At 43.7% G+C, this 19,018-nt stretch overlaps 1 protein-coding gene across 1 annotated transcript in view; it reads right to left on the minus strand.

Moving 5' to 3' along the window:
* Nucleotides 1-19,018, minus strand: part of ANKFN1 (ankyrin repeat and fibronectin type III domain containing 1) — an 84,689-nt gene that overhangs the window by 55,211 nt on the left and 10,460 nt on the right. The window contains exons 3-4 of the mRNA XM_054047999.1: nucleotides 10,321-10,531; nucleotides 1,482-1,676 (exon numbers count right to left, since the gene is read on the minus strand). Coding sequence (XP_053903974.1) covers nucleotides 1,482-1,676; nucleotides 10,321-10,531 — 406 coding nt within the window. The remainder of the gene's footprint in view (nucleotides 1-1,481; nucleotides 1,677-10,320; nucleotides 10,532-19,018) is intronic.

Raw genomic sequence — 19,018 nt, forward strand, 5'->3', positions numbered from 1 at the left:
CCCAATAAAACAGGATAATGTTAATTATGTCAATGAAAAGCCCCTATAAATCTTTTGGGGTGGGTGGGAGGAAAGAAAGGGGACAAAAACTACCATAAAGAGCTAATTAAATTATTAAGATTTCACTAACAGATTCAAATGTATCACAAGACAGAAAAAACATTTTTACATTATTCTGGTTAAGAAATCACCCAGGTTGTAACAGCTACTTTGTATATGTTTCACTATAGTCATTCTAAAATGTGTTGTGGCATGAAGTCTCTTTAAAGCATATAGGTCAGTTCAAAGAGTAATTCAGTCCAGAAATCAAATTAATTACCTATTGTTTGTAGGAAAAACTGGCAATCCTTTTGAACATGCAAATGATTCTGAGGTCATGCTGGGTGTGGATGAAGATGATATAGTTATCTAACTTTTTACATCTGATTTAGGATAAGGGCATTAAGCAAACTCTTGTCATGTAACATAACATGCTGGCTGATGGGCCAGATCCTCAGCTGGTTACTGGTAGCAGTGTAGCACCATTGAATTAAATGAAGATACCCTGACTGACACCACTTATGGATGCGGCCTAATATATTTACAATTTTGTCATTGCAAGTAATGAACATTACATTTGTGGTATTCCTCATATCCTAACTCAGAGAACACCATACATACTTTAGAGGAGTATTCTTGGTGTGCAATACCCTTTAGATAAAGTTAATTATTTGCAAACAGATTTTTAGAAAGGCGATTCTAAAAATGTTAATGGTAACAATGATTGTTTGTCACTGAATGTATTACAGCCAAAAGATCTAAATGCTTATACAAACGGAAGCTTCAGTCTCTAGTCTACTCCTCTCCAAGGGCCACAGCAGGCCTTTCTGCACAGAACCACATTTAGAGTGGCTTAAAAAGTTCCACATTTTTGAAATTGGCTCATTTTCTTTGTTGATGCCAACAAATAGGATTAACTTCTCACAATTTTCTGTGTGAAAACTTCATTCTGGGGTTTCACCACCCACAGAACTGTTCACATTTTTTCTCAAATTATGATAGAAAGGTTGAATTTTTGCCCCATTTTCCCTCAAATGTCCCTATTTTACAACTATCTTTAATCACACTAAATGAAACCTGGAAGGAAGGAAAATGTAAAGGGAAGGCTTAATGATGCAAGAAATAGACATCGTACCAGGAACTTTTGGGTCTGATTATCTGAACAGTTTTGAGTGCACAACTCCCATTCTGTAGAAGCTGCACACATGCAATTGTCAGGATAATTGGGCCTCTCAAATTCTAGCACCAACTCCCTCTCCACTTTTGGGAAGGTCACTTACTTTCTGTGCCCCAGTTTCCCCACCTATAACGTTCAGCTGCTTCCCAGGGGCATCAGGAGGACTGATAAGAGCATTTTTGTAGAGAAAAAATTGCTCAAGTGCAAATTATTCTTATTTAAAGCATATTCCTTTTAGGTGTATAACCACCTTGGTTCTACTTACTGGCATGCTCATAGCCTGCTTTCATGCGCTTGTATAGCCTGTATCTCCACTCCCACGCTTTTAGTTGCTTCTCTTTGTCTGTGTTGTCCATACTAAGACCTTCACTCATCACTTGTGCAGACAGCTCACTCACTCGCTGCTGGGCTTCCTGGACCAAGGTGCTCAGATGCATTGACCTGCTTTCCATATTAACAACTGCCAAGAAAAGGGGAATGCAAGTGACTGCTTGATGGAGTGATGAAGTTCTGCCCTCACTTACACTAGCACAACCCATTTAAAGCCAAATCCTCTCCATCCTTCGAGTAGCCCCATTGAAGTGAAATGATGCTCATCTGATGTAAACTGGCATTGCTCCAATAAAGTCAATGGATCTATGTCAATTTCTACCAGCTGAGGATCTGTCCTGTTTAAATGAGACTAACCACAGGAGTAAGGTGAGGAAGTTTAAGCTCACGGTATTTATCATATGCTTGAAAGTGTCTTAAGCAAACCAAAATTAACCTACATCCTTTTCTTTCACGTTGACAGATTATTACAAAAGATGAATAGCCAAAATTAAAGCTTTTCAGTTTTCACCCCGTTTTCAGTTTTACTTGGTCATAAAAACCCATTTGCTTCTAATGAACAAAAAGCTGTGGTCAACTATGTACAAAACATAAAATTCACAAATATCTACAGGTCAAAAGAAACAGCTGTTGGAAGCCCAGGAAGAATGGCTTTGTGGTTAAGGTACTGGCGTAAAACTCAGGAGATTGGTATTCAGTTCTGTGCTCTGCTACAGCCTTCAAGAATCACCTTTGGCAATTCATTTATCTCCCTATGTCTGAACTCCCCATTTGTAAAAGAAAGGTAATAATAATTCATTTGCCTGCCTTGTGTACAGTATCTAGTACTATTATTATTTAACATTTATATAGCAGTAGTGCTGACAGCCCAACCAGGTCTGGGCCGCATTGCATTAAGTGCTGTATAAACATACAGAAAATGACAGCTACAGAGGTTAGATCTAAAATGGGTTCCAACCTCATTCAAGGCACTACTGTGATGCAAACTACCACCACCGTCACGGGTGCCTAGTGAATTTGGGTGGAGCAAACTGTTTTAGAATTGCTCTTGTTCTGAAATATTTAGGGTAGTTTGATCAAATTATTTGCAATGTAGAAAATATTATTTGCAAAGCTGTTTAATTTAAACATGGGAGGAAAAGTGGCAGATCCAGGTGGTGATCAAAATTCAGGACAGAGCGTAAAGGAGGAGGACTCCTGAAATCACCAAAAATAATCCTGCTGTGGTGTGCAGTAACTTTCCACAAGAGCTGTCTGATTTTAACATCAGAGCCTTAATTGCCTTGGACCAAAAAAAAAGGGCCCTATATTCATCAGAAATAATTTACCACGACAAGCCACAGCTCTTAGCAAGGCTGGGGAAGATGAGGCTTAGGGACACAGCCAGGCTACTGGCGCCTCTATGTCTTTTATGGGATATGAACCAACCTTGCCAAAGAGCAAGTGACAATGACCATTTAAAAAGGGACCAAGGGATCTCTGAGAATGCAAACATATGTGATAGGGGGACAGGACTCTGACCTGCTGTGACATAAAAAGCACCCAACATCAGAGCAAAAGTGACCAGATCTGGGTGTTAAGTGATGCCTTCGATAGCTACTCCACTATATCAAAAAATCAGTCCAACAGCTCAGGATACAGCAGAAGTTTTGCATCAGGAAAAAAGCAGAGTGACACTCTGATGTGTATACATAGATATGTACACGTTTTCATTTCAAACCTCAGTATCATGACTGGTTTCAGAGGAGCAGCTGTGTTAGTCTGTATCCGCAAAAAGAACAGGAGTACTTGTGGCACCTTAGAGACTAACAAATGTATTTGAGCATAAGCTTTCGTGGGCTACAGCTTCATCTTAATTAAGTAGCCTCTTAGAGTTGGTAGGGCAACTCCCACCTTTTCATGTTCTCTGTAGTGGGTGAGGGCAGGGATAGCTCAGTGGTTTGAGCATTGGCCTACTAAACCCAGGCTTGTGAGCTCAATCCTTGAGGAGGCCATTTAGGGAACTGGGGTAAAAATCTGTCTGGGGATTGGCCCTGCTTTGAGCAGGGGGTTGGACTAGATGACCTCCTGAGGTCCCTTCCAATTCTATACACATCTCCTTATTATATGTTCCATTCTATGCATCCAATGAAGTGGGCTGTAGACAGGGCCAGCTCTAAATTTTTTGCCGCCCCAGGCAAAAAAGAAGAGCGCCGCCCCACTGTAACACCCCCCCCCCCCCGAGTGCCGCGCCACCGACCCAGTGCTGCGCCGGGCCGCCAACCCCCCCCCCGCGCCAAGCGCCGCGCCAGGCTGCCCAAACCCCAAGTGTTGCGCCAGGCTGCCCAAACCCCCGCCTCCCCGAGCGCCGCACTGGGCTGCCGAACCCCCGCTCCCAGCGCTGCGCCGCCGAAACCCCCGCCCCCCCGAGTGCCACGTCGGGCTGCCCAAACCCCCGCCTTCCTGGACCACCTCGCCGGGCTGGCCAAACCTCCGGAGTGCTGGGCCGGGCTGGCCAAACCCCCGCCCACCTCCGAGTGCTGGGCTGGGCCGGGCCGCCCAATCCCCCGCCCCTCCCCCGGCGTGCCGGGCAGGCCAGCCCCCCGCCCCCCCCCCCCCCGAGCGCCGGGCCGGGCTGGCCAAACCCCCAACCCCCGTGAGCGCCAGGCCGCCGAACCCCCCCCAGCGCCGCACCACCGAAACACCCCCCATGCTGCCCGGCCGAAACAAACAACCCAAAAAAAAAAACCTTCGCGCGCCGCCCTGCCGAAAAAAAAACAAAAACAAAAACACGGAGCGTGCCCCCCGCCACCCCAACATTGGCTGCCCCTTCTAAGGTGCCGCCCCAAGCACGTGCTTGGTCGGCTGGTGCCTGGAGCCGGCCCTGGCTGTAGCCCACAAAAGCTTATGCTCAAATAAATTTGTTAGTCTCTAAGGTGCCACAAGTACTCCTGCTCTTTTTGAGTATCATGACTGGAGCTTAGGCAGAAGTCCAAGGATAATCCCACTTACTAATGTGAAAAGTGCCATCGGGTATTTAACAACCACAAGGGGAAGAGTAAAGAATTACTCCACACCTCTGACATCCTAAGGGTTTTCGAAGAAGGGTCATCTCTAGGGCTCTGCTTTCAGAAGCTGGCTTGCAGCCTCTCTCCTCCAAGTATGATCATTCTTCATGTGGACATCTTGGGACACATAGCCATGCTTACCACAATCGGCTGACATCTTCAGAATTCGCTACCTTCTGTGAGACCAACAAAGGGTGACAGACCTTCCTGGATCCATGCAAATGATAAGTGTGGAGCATATCTGATAGCATACCAGGACTGAGAGGGAAGGTTCTATGGGTCAGGTTCTCAGCTGGTGTAAACTGGCATTCCTCCAAGGTCCAGAGGATGATCTGATCTGATCTCCTTCATCAAGATTCAACTCTACAGTTGTCAGGCCTTGGCAAGGTGTTTGCAGGCAACAACCACTGGGCATTTTAATTTTATTTGTACTTAGTTTTGCACAAATGATGAATAAAATCAGTGGAGGAGAGAGAGATGGTTACATAGCACAAAGTGGACTCTGAGAGCAGGGAGAGTAAATCAACCTGCTTTACATTTTTAATGTAAATGTTCTAGGGGCTGCACTATATCCTTCTGCTATTTGGTATTTAAGGGAAGAATGAGCTTGTGCTGGGGCTTGCATAGACTGGGCTTCACGTGGATCTGATCAGGGCCGGCTCCAGGCACCAGCTAAAGAAGCAGGTGTTTGGGGCGGCCAATACCAAGGGGCGGCACTCCGGCCGCTATTGGGGCGGCACGTCCAAGTCTTCGGCGGCAATTCGGCAGCGGGTCCCTCAGTCCCTCTCGGAGCAAAGGATCTGCAGCAAAATTGCCCCGAAGACTGGAGCGGTGCGATCGCGCTGCCGCAGCTTTTTTTTTTTTTTTTTTTTGGCCGCTTGGGGCGGCAAAAAACCTGGAGCCGGCCCTGGCTCTGGTAGTGGGAGTTGTTGCTCTCTGTTTTGCTTTTGGATTTCCACACAGAAATCCAAGTAACACAGCTGGGAGGTATGTCACCTGTGTTCTCTCTAAAGCTAGGGCAGTGTAGCTACAAGGGGACCCAGCTAATGGTAGTGTGATTCCCGCTGGACTCCTGTTGCTAGTGTGGAGTGGGGGAAGGGGAGAGGAGGAGCAAGAGCTATTCTTGTAGCAGGGCTGCTGTCTTCCCTTGGAATTGGGGGTCGGGGTTCCTTTTGCTCTGAATCACCAAGGTCTGTGAGGGTTGGTAGGCGGGCGTGCCCTCCACAATCCAGAGCTCCCGGACTCCTTCCGCTAGAGGGGTGGTGCCAGGAAAGCTCTGCAAGAGGGCCCTTGGAGAGATTTCCGCACCGGGGCCCGCTCCTGTGTATTTTGTGGGATGGGCGAGGAAGAAAGAGATTGCCCTTGTTCCTTACTCAGGGAATGCTCCCACTGATGAAACTGAGGGAGGGTTTCAGGGTGTGGCCCACTGCGAAAGCCAGTGGAAGGCCACATTACACGGGAGAGGAAATAAAGAATTCTGAGCCTCACATGTAACGGTCACTTGACAGAAAAGGGTGATGGCATGACGGCCAGGGGCTGTGCTGGGTGGAGATACTGGGCAGAGTTGCCAGGCACAGGTACCTTGAACCACAGAAAGGGTCTGAAATGAGGCAGCCAGCGAGAGGTCAAGTTTATAAGTGTTTAGCTGCCCAACACCTTTTGCAACTGGGTTGGGTGGTACCGGGAAGGGGCAGGTGGGAGTTCTACCTCCAGATCCCTCTGCCCATTGAAGTCAATGGGAGTCTTTCTATTGGGTGTTGGGTCAGGCCTTCAGAGCCCAAATGCCATGCAGGTGGAGGGGATTTCACTCTAACAGGAAAGGCTAAATATAAGAAGGAATGTGGAGGGGCTGTGAAGTGTGGCAAGGGGGTAGAATAGGGTAAAACAGCGATTACTGCCAGCTTCGAACAATGGAGACAAACACAGAGGTGCTGAAAGCCTTTCCATGGAGCCTTGAATGCGACACTTCGCTTTTCACTTTCAAGCAGCGACTTGAGATCCTCGAGGACAAAAACCCAATGATTTGGTTTTATTGAGAAAACCTTCACCATTATTTCAATCAGAAAAACTGAAAATCAAGATAAGTGAAGTGGAAATTTGGTGGGCATATTTTGAAATGGAAATGAGGTGGTTATATATTCATATTCTCTGTGTTCATAGGCATGTTTGCATTAATTACAGGAAATGAATACTAATTTATGATTGCCCCTGCTTGCCATCAGACTGCATTTATTTACAGATGAGGTCAATGAAAAATTAGTTTAGTCTTTTTTTTAACTGCTGTTTAGAACACTCAAGACTGTGTTTTCCTCTAGATTTGTCATGGTTAATGAATGTTGCTTCAGCAGTCAATCATGCACTCTAAATGCTGTCACACTTTTTTTTAAAGCCTCAGTCATGAACCATGACAGAAAAATAAACAAATAAATATAAAGCAAAAAAAAAAAACCCTCTTTTCACTGAGCAGCTACACTATGCAAAAATCTCATGGGAAGGTTAAAGGAGGCCAGAATAAATGATAATATAAGTGCTGTGGACATAGAAAAGCAATAAAGGTGTGTACCAACACTGAGGGTCTGGCAAAAATTCCCAACACACACACCCATACACATGCACACACATACACTCTCCAGTGAAAAAAATTGGCAATGCGAGTCGCCTCAAGGTGCAATTTCCTGGAGCACTGAGATTGACATGCCAGTCCTAAATGTTGTTAATTTAACTAACTTCAAATTAATGACACAGTCTGCAGTGACTGAACCCTTCAAACACAGTCTCATTATAGCCTTGCTGGGAATGTCCTAAATATAGGCATTGACACTTTAAAACAAATTCGTATATATTTGTGTATTTTTAGCCAAAAGTAAGGCGTCAGAGTTTGTGTCATGGTTTAAGGTTGATTAATTGACTTGGTAAATTCCTCTCCCCTCCCCCCCCCGCACTCCCCAAATTATGCAGAAAAAGTCCCATGAAGGAAGACAAAGGATAGTTTTATAACCACAATAAGTGCTATTAGTGTTCCCGTGCAGTGAGGAGGTATAATCTGAGCTGAGTTTTCATTGGTGCAGTTACTATATATTTACCGATGCCATCCTGCCAGTTCATTGCTACTGTCATTCTCTCATTGAGCCAAAGCCCATCAAAGTGAATGGAAAGACTCCCATTGACTCCATTGCACTTTAGCTGAGGCCCTAAAATTGCGGTAATCTGATTTGAATGGGACTTTTAGCTCAAGAGAAGAGTGGGAATTAATGTCTGAGGTATTGGAAGTGGCTCAACTATATATTCAGTGATATACCTCCACACTCCTTGCTACCTCGTTGGGACACGATGGCATGGACCAGAATAATCGTCCCATTACTCCATAGACATAAGAGTCTATTATCCTGTTTCATATACTCAATGTCATTAGGGACCTGTGATCTCTGTATTACTGACTCAGTCCCTATCTACTTATTTTCTAAAGATTTCCCTCTATTGCTAACATCAGTTCAGCTCCACCGGTGTTAATAATGTTAAACAGCCCTGGCTTGGGTGGGAGTGCTGGCTAAGGCAATCATTGTTATTTAGCTTTGGTAACCCTGCCAGCAACTGGTAGCCCATCTTACACATTCATAAGGCTGGGTTTACACTGAGGTCCTTTTATACTGGCTGAATGGCATAAATAGGCCATGCTCTAAATAGGAATTAGGAGCCAGATTTTTAAAGGTATTTAGCTGCCTAAAATGCAGGTAGGCGCCCAGTGGAAGCACTAAGCACTTTTGAAAATCCCACTGGCAACTATCTACATCAATAGGTTCCTAAATAGCTATAAAAATCTGGCCCTAAATCTATAGATTTTAAGGCCAGACCCACTGATCTGATCTGACCTCCTGCATAATCCAGACCAGGTAACTGAGCAGGATTGAGTCCAGTAATTTATAGTTACGGCTTCTGTTTCTCGGTGTATCAGTTTCATTGTTTGCAGTTCATTTTTTAGCAATTTGCTTTCTGTGATGATATGCAAAAATCAGGGGGGTTTACTTTTTATATACTGTAATGAGAAGATTTTTGGGGTGTACATCCCAAAATTCTTGTTTAAATAGGATCAACTTTAATTTTTATTACATGTATAAAAATTACGTACATGTTAGTTTAAGCTTTGTATATTTGTTATGGATCCCTGGTTTAGTGCATTTCATATACCTCTCCCTGGCACTAGGCTGACATTTTTTATAATACATATTTACCATAAATAGAAGCTGATATTTAATAAAAAAAATAAAATACAAATACCCTTACCATTATCTAGAGAGATTGTATCCTTTCCCATCATATTAATATCCCAATGTAGTCAAAAAGTACAATGTTTATGACGTCAAGAATAGTAATTTCTATCTTCAAGCAAAATGGATTTTTAAAATTTTTAATAATTTTTTAAAATTGCATCCACAATTTGTAATACAGAAGTGTTGTAAATTCTGTGTGTGTGTACAGTCCTCCCTAGCTATGGAGTGTCCATTGGAATGTAGGAATTGGCTGCGCTCAGTAGCTGAGGCAGGTTTAAAGTACCTAGCATGAATTAATGTTAGATGCAAGCCAGGGAGCAGGGACATCGACTATAGGGAAGGCAGGGAAGTCAACCTGAATTGAGTAACCATTTCTAGGTTTTCTTTTTTGGCTGTTCATTGGATAAACACTATTTTTTTTGTATTTGGGGTGTTTTATAGGTGTGTTTTCACTTAAAACCTAAAATCAAAAGCCCTACCTACAAGTTGAAGTACAGCATATGCTTTAGAAAAACATCTTGTGATTATTGAAAGACAGTAAATGGTTAATTTACCACTTGTCTTGGTACATCTACACTAGGCCTCACAATGTTGCTAACACTAGTGGACGTGAACCAGTTTTAGCAGCAATGGGACCTTTGTAGACAATGTACCTACAGCAGACGGGTCCATAGAGCCGTTTGATTCAGAGAGAGGATGCAGTCAATTAATAGATTTTGCTTTCTGCTATGTGCCTTTCATCCCAAAGAGCTTTAAAATGAAGGGTTAAACAAGCCTCAAAACATAAAACTAATACTTAGAATGGAGATTACTGCAAATACCATGGTAACTTCAGCTGCTATAATTGGTAATTGTCAAGTATTTAATGATGCCTAACCCTATAGCATCATATAACCTAGCATCATCTACGCTATCTGCACTTGAGGGGTGTAAATTCTAGTGCGAATAGGGTGTCTCACACTAACTACTATCATAACAATAACTTTGATAAATATGGTTCCTGAGCCTACATATGTCTTCATGTGCCTACACAGTAATACCTATATAGAATCAAGAGTCACACACTGACCTAGCGAAAGTGAGCAGCTATGTCTGAACATTATTGAGGCCATTCCCACGTGACTTTGGTGTGTTCCCTCTTTACGGGACATGGCAAACAGCTAACTTTATCCCCAGAGCCACTTAAAGCAAGTCTCGAGGTTGGGATTTGCTGGGTTGGTAGGTTGCACCCCAGTTGCTGACACGAGACAGGAAAGACCTGCTGAGCTTGTGCTCAGGAAGCAAATACTCCTGCAACTGTCTCCAGTTGTCGTGGTGCCATTGCTGCTTGTATTCATCTTACAAACAAAAGCAGACAGATTTTTCTCTTTTATGTAATTTAATTGAGCCTCCCAGAGCAAGAGGAAGCCCTTAGTATGGATTATTTGGAGCAACACAATTTGGGTTCTGCTATACTTACAGTGCGGGCTTTCCTTTGCGCCAATCCTCAGAAGGATCCGAGCGATAGGCACGTTGTTTGTCAGGATGGCAATATCCAAGGGAGTTAATCCCTCACTGTTCGGTGTGTTTAGATCCAGCTCCTCTGGTGTATATTGATAGAGGAGAATCTGAACTGCGTCCAAATCCTGCTGTTCTACCGCCTCAAACATAGCTTCGTTGCACTGGAAATTCTGTACATCAGCAACAGCAGAAATTAGTTACAATTCTTCCTATGGCAGCCACAAGTTTTGCTTTGTATCCTGTTCCAGAGACCACTGGCCCAATCCTATAGCCCAAGCATAAAGACTAGAGGAAGGGCCCTACCAGTAGGTTAGCTTCCCCTGGAGATGGGCTTTGTTGAAAACAATTTGCACATCTCCCCTTGCTTCAGGTTTCATTATACCCTTGAACTCAGTTCAGGTTCGTTGGAAGGTTCAATTTGGTTCACAACCCTCACAAAGCAAATCTGAGCCGATTTACAGGTTTGCCCTGAAACCAAGCCACATAAGTGATCTTTTAAGATTTACATGTGAAACTGGGTGAAAGTTTGTGGGTTTGGCAGAGGGTTTGACTCTGAGGTTGTTCAAACCCCAAAATTCAAAGCAAAAACCTGGGGGATGTAACCCAAGATAATCAACATCCAACTAAAACAAAGCAAAACTCAAAAAGTGTCTTGCAGCTTTATCATGAGCTGGTACCAGGCACAGGTTCTGAAATTGTTCATAAATTCTGAACTCTTCAGGGCTTATTATTATTATTATTAGTTTTTCCATAGCACCAAGAAGCCCTAGTCATGAAGCAGGACACCTCTGTGCTAGGTTCTGTACAAAAACAGAACAAAAAGATTGTCCCTGCCCTAAGGGGCTTCCAATCTAATTATAAGACAAGAGACAACAGATGGATATAGCCGACAGGGGAGTACCAGTAAAAAAAAAGAAATAATATTTGTCAGCATGATAGGCAGTGGTCTCTGCATGCTAGCAGCATATCTGGCTTCTCTTCACTGCTGTAAGAGCTTGGAGTTATAACTCGAGTTTTGCTCATAACCTTACTCCTATTCACACAAAAACCCCTCTAGCTCAAGTTAAACGGTATGTCTACACTGTAATACTAGCGCATGCATGCACTGCTGCCCACATCCCTCTACCATCCATACACAACCCCCCCAAGCATGTGCTTATTTGTGCTTTGACCCTGTGCTTGCTTCAACAGCTGGGGGTATGGGTGAAAGCTCAGGCTGGAATCCACCCGCTTTGCAGTGAGGACTCGAGCAAGATCACATATGTCCTGATGGTCCTCCAACACCTTTCCCACAATTCCCCTGAGGGACAGACAAGTTCTCCCACAACTGACAGAATTGACTGGGAAAGAATCCTAGTCTGTCTCAGCACAAAGAACCCTGGGATATGCCCCCAGAGACACATGAGTGACAGCAGAAACAGGGAGGATACAGTAACGCATGTAAGTCTTTGCAGGGGAAACGCTCACATACTGGCCAGGCTAACCCACATGCCGATCACCTGGAATAACTTTGCAGTATAAACATACCCACCACTACTCAGCAGCTGCTCATGCAGTCACTCTGTGCAACTTGACTATTGCTGTGCCGTGTAGTCAGTCTCACTCGAGCTAGGGTAGGTCAGGTCGACTGCAATAACTTGAGTGTACCACTTCAAGCTAACTGTTGCACTGAAGACAAGCGCTAGGCCATTTTTAAATACCCTAATAATTTCACATCCAGCTTCCAGAGAAAAACGCTGACTAGGAGAGGCTTTGAAACTCAGTGGAGCTTGTCATCATTCGGTAAGAAGAGGGGATGGGACTGAAGTAGATTAACTGGCTGGGTACCTCCAAAATATCGGCAGGTAACCAAATACGTGTATCTGTGTGGTACTCAGAAAAATGCAGATTGAGTGGGTGAGCACCTGAAAAATAGGACCCAAGGATGTATCATGTATTAGCATCTTCTCTGCTATTCTAGGCTAGAAAAGAACAGTGAGGCCCCTTTCCCCCCCAACAATAGATATAAGAACTAAGGGAAGGGATAAAGGAAGAGCGGTAGGATGCAAAGAAACATATCACTCCTTAATTGAGCTGGGAAGAAGCAGGTGCAGGAAGCTAGCATGGCCTGCAGGGTTTTTGTTTATGAAAACATCCTTCCAGTGCTCTACAGTGGTGACGTGTTATTTGCCAAGTTACTTTAAACTCCCTTTCAATGTCCCTTTGTGATAATTACCCAACAGCTTTCTTCTTTTAAAAGCGAATTATTAGAAGCAACTGGCCCAGCTGTGCAAAGAGAGCTCAGCATGATGCCATGCAAGGGAGCTACAGTTTGGGTGGAAGTACTGTGCTGAGGGGAGCATTAAAGAAATACTTGGATATGAGCGAGAGAGAGATTCAGGACTGAAGCTTGGCTCTCCCTCATTGCTGGAGGCGGACATGTTACAGAAGCAGCCTGTTCAGCACACACACTAGCACTCCCGTTTGGCCTATTGAAGGAGACGCATTGCTGAACTCTGTGTTCAGGTCCTCATTGCTGCAGGAAGAGGCCTGGCGGAGCATGGGAGAGTAAAAAGGGAATAAATGAAGGGATTGTGGAGACTCCAAGGAGGCATCTGTGGACCTCTAGAAGAAAATAACCATTGCCTGTGAAAGGGAAGCTCTGATAACATTGAACTCAGCTGGAGCTGCGGGTGATTTGCATCTCTGAAAATCAGGCTCAAGATGTCTCGAGTTGGGCACCCAAAAATTAATGGATACTTTGGTGGATATAGGCCTAGACTAGCTTTTCAAGACAGTTCTGCTAGTATATCTTTAATACCTGTCAATGGAATTGTTGTATTAATACTCTGCTAGTTGTTCCACATTGTGCGGTGGGCTCTGTGATGTACGCTACGTACCAAGATGAGATCCCCAATTCCAGTGCAATAGATATGAGCTCTGAAGCAGATCCAAGGCCAAAAAACCCCCAACCAATCAAACAAACAAAAAAAAAACCCAACAACATTTTCAAAAATTTGTTTGTCTTGGGTCAATTGAAATGTTTCGTTCCCATTTCAACTTTTTAAAAAATATAATTTATAATGTACATTTTGAAATGAAAAATCAAAATGTTCCTAATGTTTTGACCTTATCAAAACACTTTGTTTCAAAATTTTGTCTTTTTTAAAAATAAACCTTTGATGAAACCTTCTCGTTCCAGCACAAAGTTTAGTTTTCAACAAAATGGCATTTTCTGATGGAAGAACTTTGTTAGACATTTTTTGACCCGCTCTAGCTATAATGTTCTAAACAAGCAAACCACTATCTTAATCCATATACAATAACTTTATTAAAAAGAATGTAACAGTACAGCGTGCCTTCTGGTTAGAGAAAATATGGACATTGCTCAACATGGGAAATACAAGAAATATTGCAATTACTGAGATGATGTTATCTAAAAGTTTAAAAGGGCAGCTACTGTAAGTGGTGCTACCAGGGCCGGTGCAAGGAAGTTTTGCACCCTAGGCGAAACTTCCACCTTGCGCCCCGCCCCCCACCCAGCTAACCCCGCCCCCCAATGGCAGCTAACCCAGCCCCCCGCCCAGGGAGCCCACCACCCCCCTCCCAGGGAGTCCCCCCCCGCAGCAGCTACCCCCCCGCAGCAGCTAACCCCGCCCAGGGAGCCCCTCTCCCCCCCCCGCGGCAGCTTAACCTTGCCCGGGGAGACTCCCGCTGTGGCAGCTAACCCCACCCGGGGAGCCACCCCCGCCACGGCAGCTAACCCCACCCGGGGAGCCCGCCCCAGCTCACCTCGGCTCCGCCTCCTCCGCTGAGCACGCCGGCGCCACTCTAATTCTCCTCCCCTCCCAGGCTTGCGGCGCCGATTGGAGGAGACTTAGAGCGGGGGCTGTGTGCTCAGCGGAGGAGGCAAAGTGGAGGTGATCTGGGGCGGGGAGCAGTTCCCCTGTGCGCTCGCCCCCCCCATTACTGCGGGCGGCCCTCCCAGCGCCCCCCTGCCCCAGCTCACCTCCACTCCACCTCCTCGCCTGAGCGGGCTTTTAGGCGCCCCCAACCACTAGGCACCCTAGGCGGCCGCCTAGTTTGCCTAAATGGTTGCACCGGCCCTGGGTGCTACTGTGATACAGTAGATATGGTGGCCTACCAGAATAGAGCTTAGCAGTTTTTAAAATTGTCTGCACTCAAAATTTTCACCTGTTTCATTTCACCTCAGCTACCACAAATAAAAAACATTAGCGTTAAGCTTTTCAATCCTTTCTAAGGAGGTTGTATAATAGCTCACACCTGTCGCTTTCAAAATAGGTCTTTTTGTATGTTTTATCTTGAGAGCACAAGATACAAAACTGAGAGGTAAACATTTTTCTCTGACAATTTCCAAGCAACTCCATTTCATAAATACTACTCAGGAAAGACACTCAAGATAACTAATTAATTCTCCTTGTATTTAATATAAGGAATTCTATTAGCCAGATTTCATATACCCACCCAGTGCTTCGATGATAGTGGGAGGGGTGCAAGAGAAAAATCCTAAAATGATAGATGAACGAATGGCAGATGGGTAGAGATTATTCTCTAGTTATCTAAATCATAATTAGAATGGTTTTAAAGGCAAACTGTCACTGGTGAGGGCATGTCTAAAATAAATGTAAGAAAAGATCCTGTCACGTATTTCTCAATTCTAAGGCAAAGCCTAAAAGGAGAGAAATTTTTACTGCAATGCAGCAGTTGCCTTGCACTACACAGCAGCTCCACACATCTGTTCCCCTGCTTTTCTAATGCTTGATTTGGATCACTCTGAAATTAGAACTCAGCACTTTCTTCGTGTGTTTGTGGGGTTCCCCTCCCATCTGAGATGATGAAACTCTTTGCTCCGACAAGAGAAAACCTATTAGTTAGTGGCACGGATCCTGAAACATATTGAGCGGCTTCAACTCCAATTGGAGTCAATGGGAATTAGATATTATTACATGTACACCTCTTCCCCAATATAACACTGTCTTTGGGAGCCAAATTTTTTTACCATGTTATAGGTGAAACCACGTTATATCGAACTTGCTTTGATCTGCTGGAGTGCGCAGTCCCGGCCCCCCAGAGCACTGCTTTACCGCGTTATATCCGAATTCGTGTTATATCAGGTCGCATTATATTGGGGTAGAGGTGTATTTAATATCTGGCCTTCACTCTGCTGTCTAGGCACATTTAACATGTTTTAAATTGGGTCATTAACATTCCAGATAAGAATAGCAAAAGGGTTACACTTCTTTGCTCCCTGCAGGTTTAAGGCTATGGATTGTGAACTATGAACTATAACCTACCAAAACCACCTTTATATTAAAAATTAGAGTTGGCAAATAATGACACTTTTTGTTTCTCCAGGCATATTTGTTTGGACTTTAAAATAAATTCATTTCAGTCAAGTTGGTACCCCTTTAAAGTTAATTTCCTGTGAATATCTGAGCTCTCTATTTTACTGTCACATGCGTTAACAGAAAAAAAAATTCAAAATGAATTTCAGAATATACATCAGAAGCACCTGCATGTTCATCCAATTTGAAAACAGAAACAATACCAGTGCAATGAAGATTATCTGACTAGTGTTTATGGATCACTATTTAAGGACTAAATATTATCATCAACTTACTTTGTCTTCATATTACAGTCAAAGCTCAAAATTAGTCTTACAGACATTACATCATATAGGGGCAATCTTTGCATTAGGAATAAGCAGAAAAAATAATTGGGCTTTATAATTTGGTGCCAAATTGTGCAGTGTGAGTTGTGAAGCTGAACTGAAGTCAGGGGTGTGACTCTGGATTTCTAGCCTATAACTAGGAGCAGAATTTGGCCCTTTCTTATTCAAACATATATTATTTTTATATGTACAATACCAGACAGCAGGCTGGGTGCTATACAGCTTCTGTACCTAAAACAAGTTCTGGGTGAATACTGCAAAAATTATTGGGGAACTTTGATTTTTTTTTTTTAAATTCAGCCTCAATAAAGCCTTAATTCAGCAAACCATCCCTATTCCTCAATGCATTTAAGCACATGCTTAAATTTAAGTGCATGCCTAAGTCCTGTTGACTTTCATGGGACTTAAACAAATGCTTAAAGTTAAGCAAAGGCTAACAGGTCAGATTTTCAAAGATATTTAGGTACCTAAAGATGCCGATAAGTGCCCAGTGAGATTTACATGGACATTGCTCAAAAAATCATATTAGGCTCCTATCTGTAGCTTTAGTTGCCTAAATATCTTTGAAAATGTGGCCCTAAATGCTTTACTGAACAGGGATGCACCTAAACACATGCTTAAGTGCTTTGCTGAATTGGGGCCTAAATTAGTTCAACCCAAAATGCAAATAGGAAAGTTCATAGTCACACAGAAAATCTGATGCAGAGTTGCTCTCATCTAGACAAGGAAAAGAGCATACATTGTAACCTACTCTCTGCATCCAATCGAAACAGCAGAGGCCAAATTGCAAATATCCTCAATGAACAATTAGAAGCAACCAATAGGCCGAAAAGTATTTGCATGAAATAATTGTCCAATAGTTTTGAACACTGAGAAAAAAAATAATGGAAATTGTGATCTATTCTGTCTACCTAGGTACTTATATGGCCCTCATCATCATATCTGAGCATCTTGCAATGACTAATGGGTTTTATTCTCATAATACGCTTGTGTGAGAGCAAAATATCACCTCTTATTTTAGAGTGGAAAGGGTAGATTAAGTAATTTGCCCCAGGTTGCACTTGATGTCTGCAACTGTGCTCACACTCGAACCCAAGCCCCAGTCAAGTGCTGTAGCCACTAGACCATCCTTCTTCCTGTCAGTTTGCAGTTTGCAAACAAGAACTATCTTTACCTACTATATCAGTTAATGCAAATACTGCACCAAACTCTTACTTAAAACATCCCTTAGTATTTGCTATACTATTCAGTCACCTGCAGCTCCTGGGGATGGAATTCAAATGGGGGAAAGGAGGAACTGTGATCTCATCAGACAGACATGTTCAGCTTCAGACCAGCTGGTACCATCAAAATGATTCAAAAGTGCCTTCTGACTTCATCTGCACCCACTAGAGCACAGGATATTTCTCTATTGTGAAAACATCACTGGGAGCAAACAGTATCTGACGGCCCAGTTACAAGCGATCAAGTGCAGTTTAGGGACAATTCTCAAGTTTTTCCTCCCTTAACAGTTGCACAACAAGAGTAATTTGTGGAGGGTGTTACACAGATGCAAAAATGTACACACTGAAAAGAACCACCATGCTGCTTTGCGGTAAGCAGTAGCTATGTTCCAGTGAAGTGATTAAGTGCTGAGTGTTTAAAAATGCAATCAGATGTAGCTATTTGCTTTGGGTTAACTAGAAAAGTCCATGTCTGGTCCTGGAGTTGGAAACAAAATGTTGAACTAGTTCCAGCAAGGAAGTGCTTTGACGAACATGAGTGTGAGAATAAAGCAGTGCTGGGAGGTGGCTATGTCTCTGGCAGGACAATAAATGTCTTGAATGGAAAGTGTTGCATAGAAAAAATGAAGAGAAAACTGTTCACTAGTGGACAGTGAATGAAGAGTCTAAAAATCCTGTTCTCTCATCTGGAAATTTGATTTTAATTAATGTGTCGACCCTATACCACAGATGTCCTTTAAATTGAGGTTTAGAATTAAAAAACGTATCAGCTAACACCTTGATGCGTTATATTTTTACTCCTTACCTGTAGTTTCCTGGTTATTTTCCACAGCGAACACTGAAAATAATAGCTAGTTGGTTGATTGGCTTGCTCAGTGGGGACCTGATCCAAAGCCCACAGAGGTCAGTGGGAATCTTGTCACTGACTTTTATGGGTGTTGGATCAGGCTCTGAATTACAGATGGGCTATAGAAACTTTCACCTCTAGCGTTTGGCCTACGGCAGGTCAGTCGTGACAAAAAGCCATTACACTTTCATGGTTGCATAATGGATTGAAGGACATAAAAGTAGTGAGTCTCGATCTATTTCCCATTATACAACTGTCCACATCATACTTGGCAATCGAGTTTTGTCAGTAAGGCTGAGGACTGAAATAAACACTCCCATGCCTAGAGGGGGTCCTGACAGGTCAGATCTGAGAAGGATGATGGGCAGTAAGAGAGCAAGCCAGCAGCTCACTAGGTGACAGAGGAGTTCAGTCTCCACAGCTGTCATTTGCTCCTCAGCCTTTTGGCTAAGAACAGATACGTGTTCCCTGTCTGGGACTGCATAATAAGTGGATTTTTGGAACAGGGAGCTGGGCTAGGACCTTGTTCCATCCACTCCATGCATCAGCCTTGGATGATTGCAGTGCCTTTGCCGGCACAATAATCATACAAAAGATATGATTAAAAAAAACCTGGTAAGAAAAAAAAAAAAGGCGGGGGATGGGGTGGAAATCATGACCCAGTGGGCTTTTTCCATAGCTAACTCCTATACCTAGGCCTGTAGCAAATCCTCCTAAATCCAAATGCTCCCCAAAGTGGATCCAGATGCAAATCCAAACTTCATTGTACAAACCCCTCTCCGTGGGCTAGATAGGGCCATATATGTGCAGCTCCTGTTGAGGGGAGGATGCAGCTACTCTGACCCAATGGCAGCTCTGACCCAATGAGGTGCTGTGCCTCAAAGAAGAAATTCCTGAGGCACACAGGCTGTGTTCC

Source organism: Malaclemys terrapin, chromosome 13 (assembly GCF_027887155.1).
Source record: "Malaclemys terrapin pileata isolate rMalTer1 chromosome 13, rMalTer1.hap1, whole genome shotgun sequence".
In the NCBI taxonomy this organism is placed as follows: domain Eukaryota; kingdom Metazoa; phylum Chordata; order Testudines; family Emydidae; genus Malaclemys; species Malaclemys terrapin.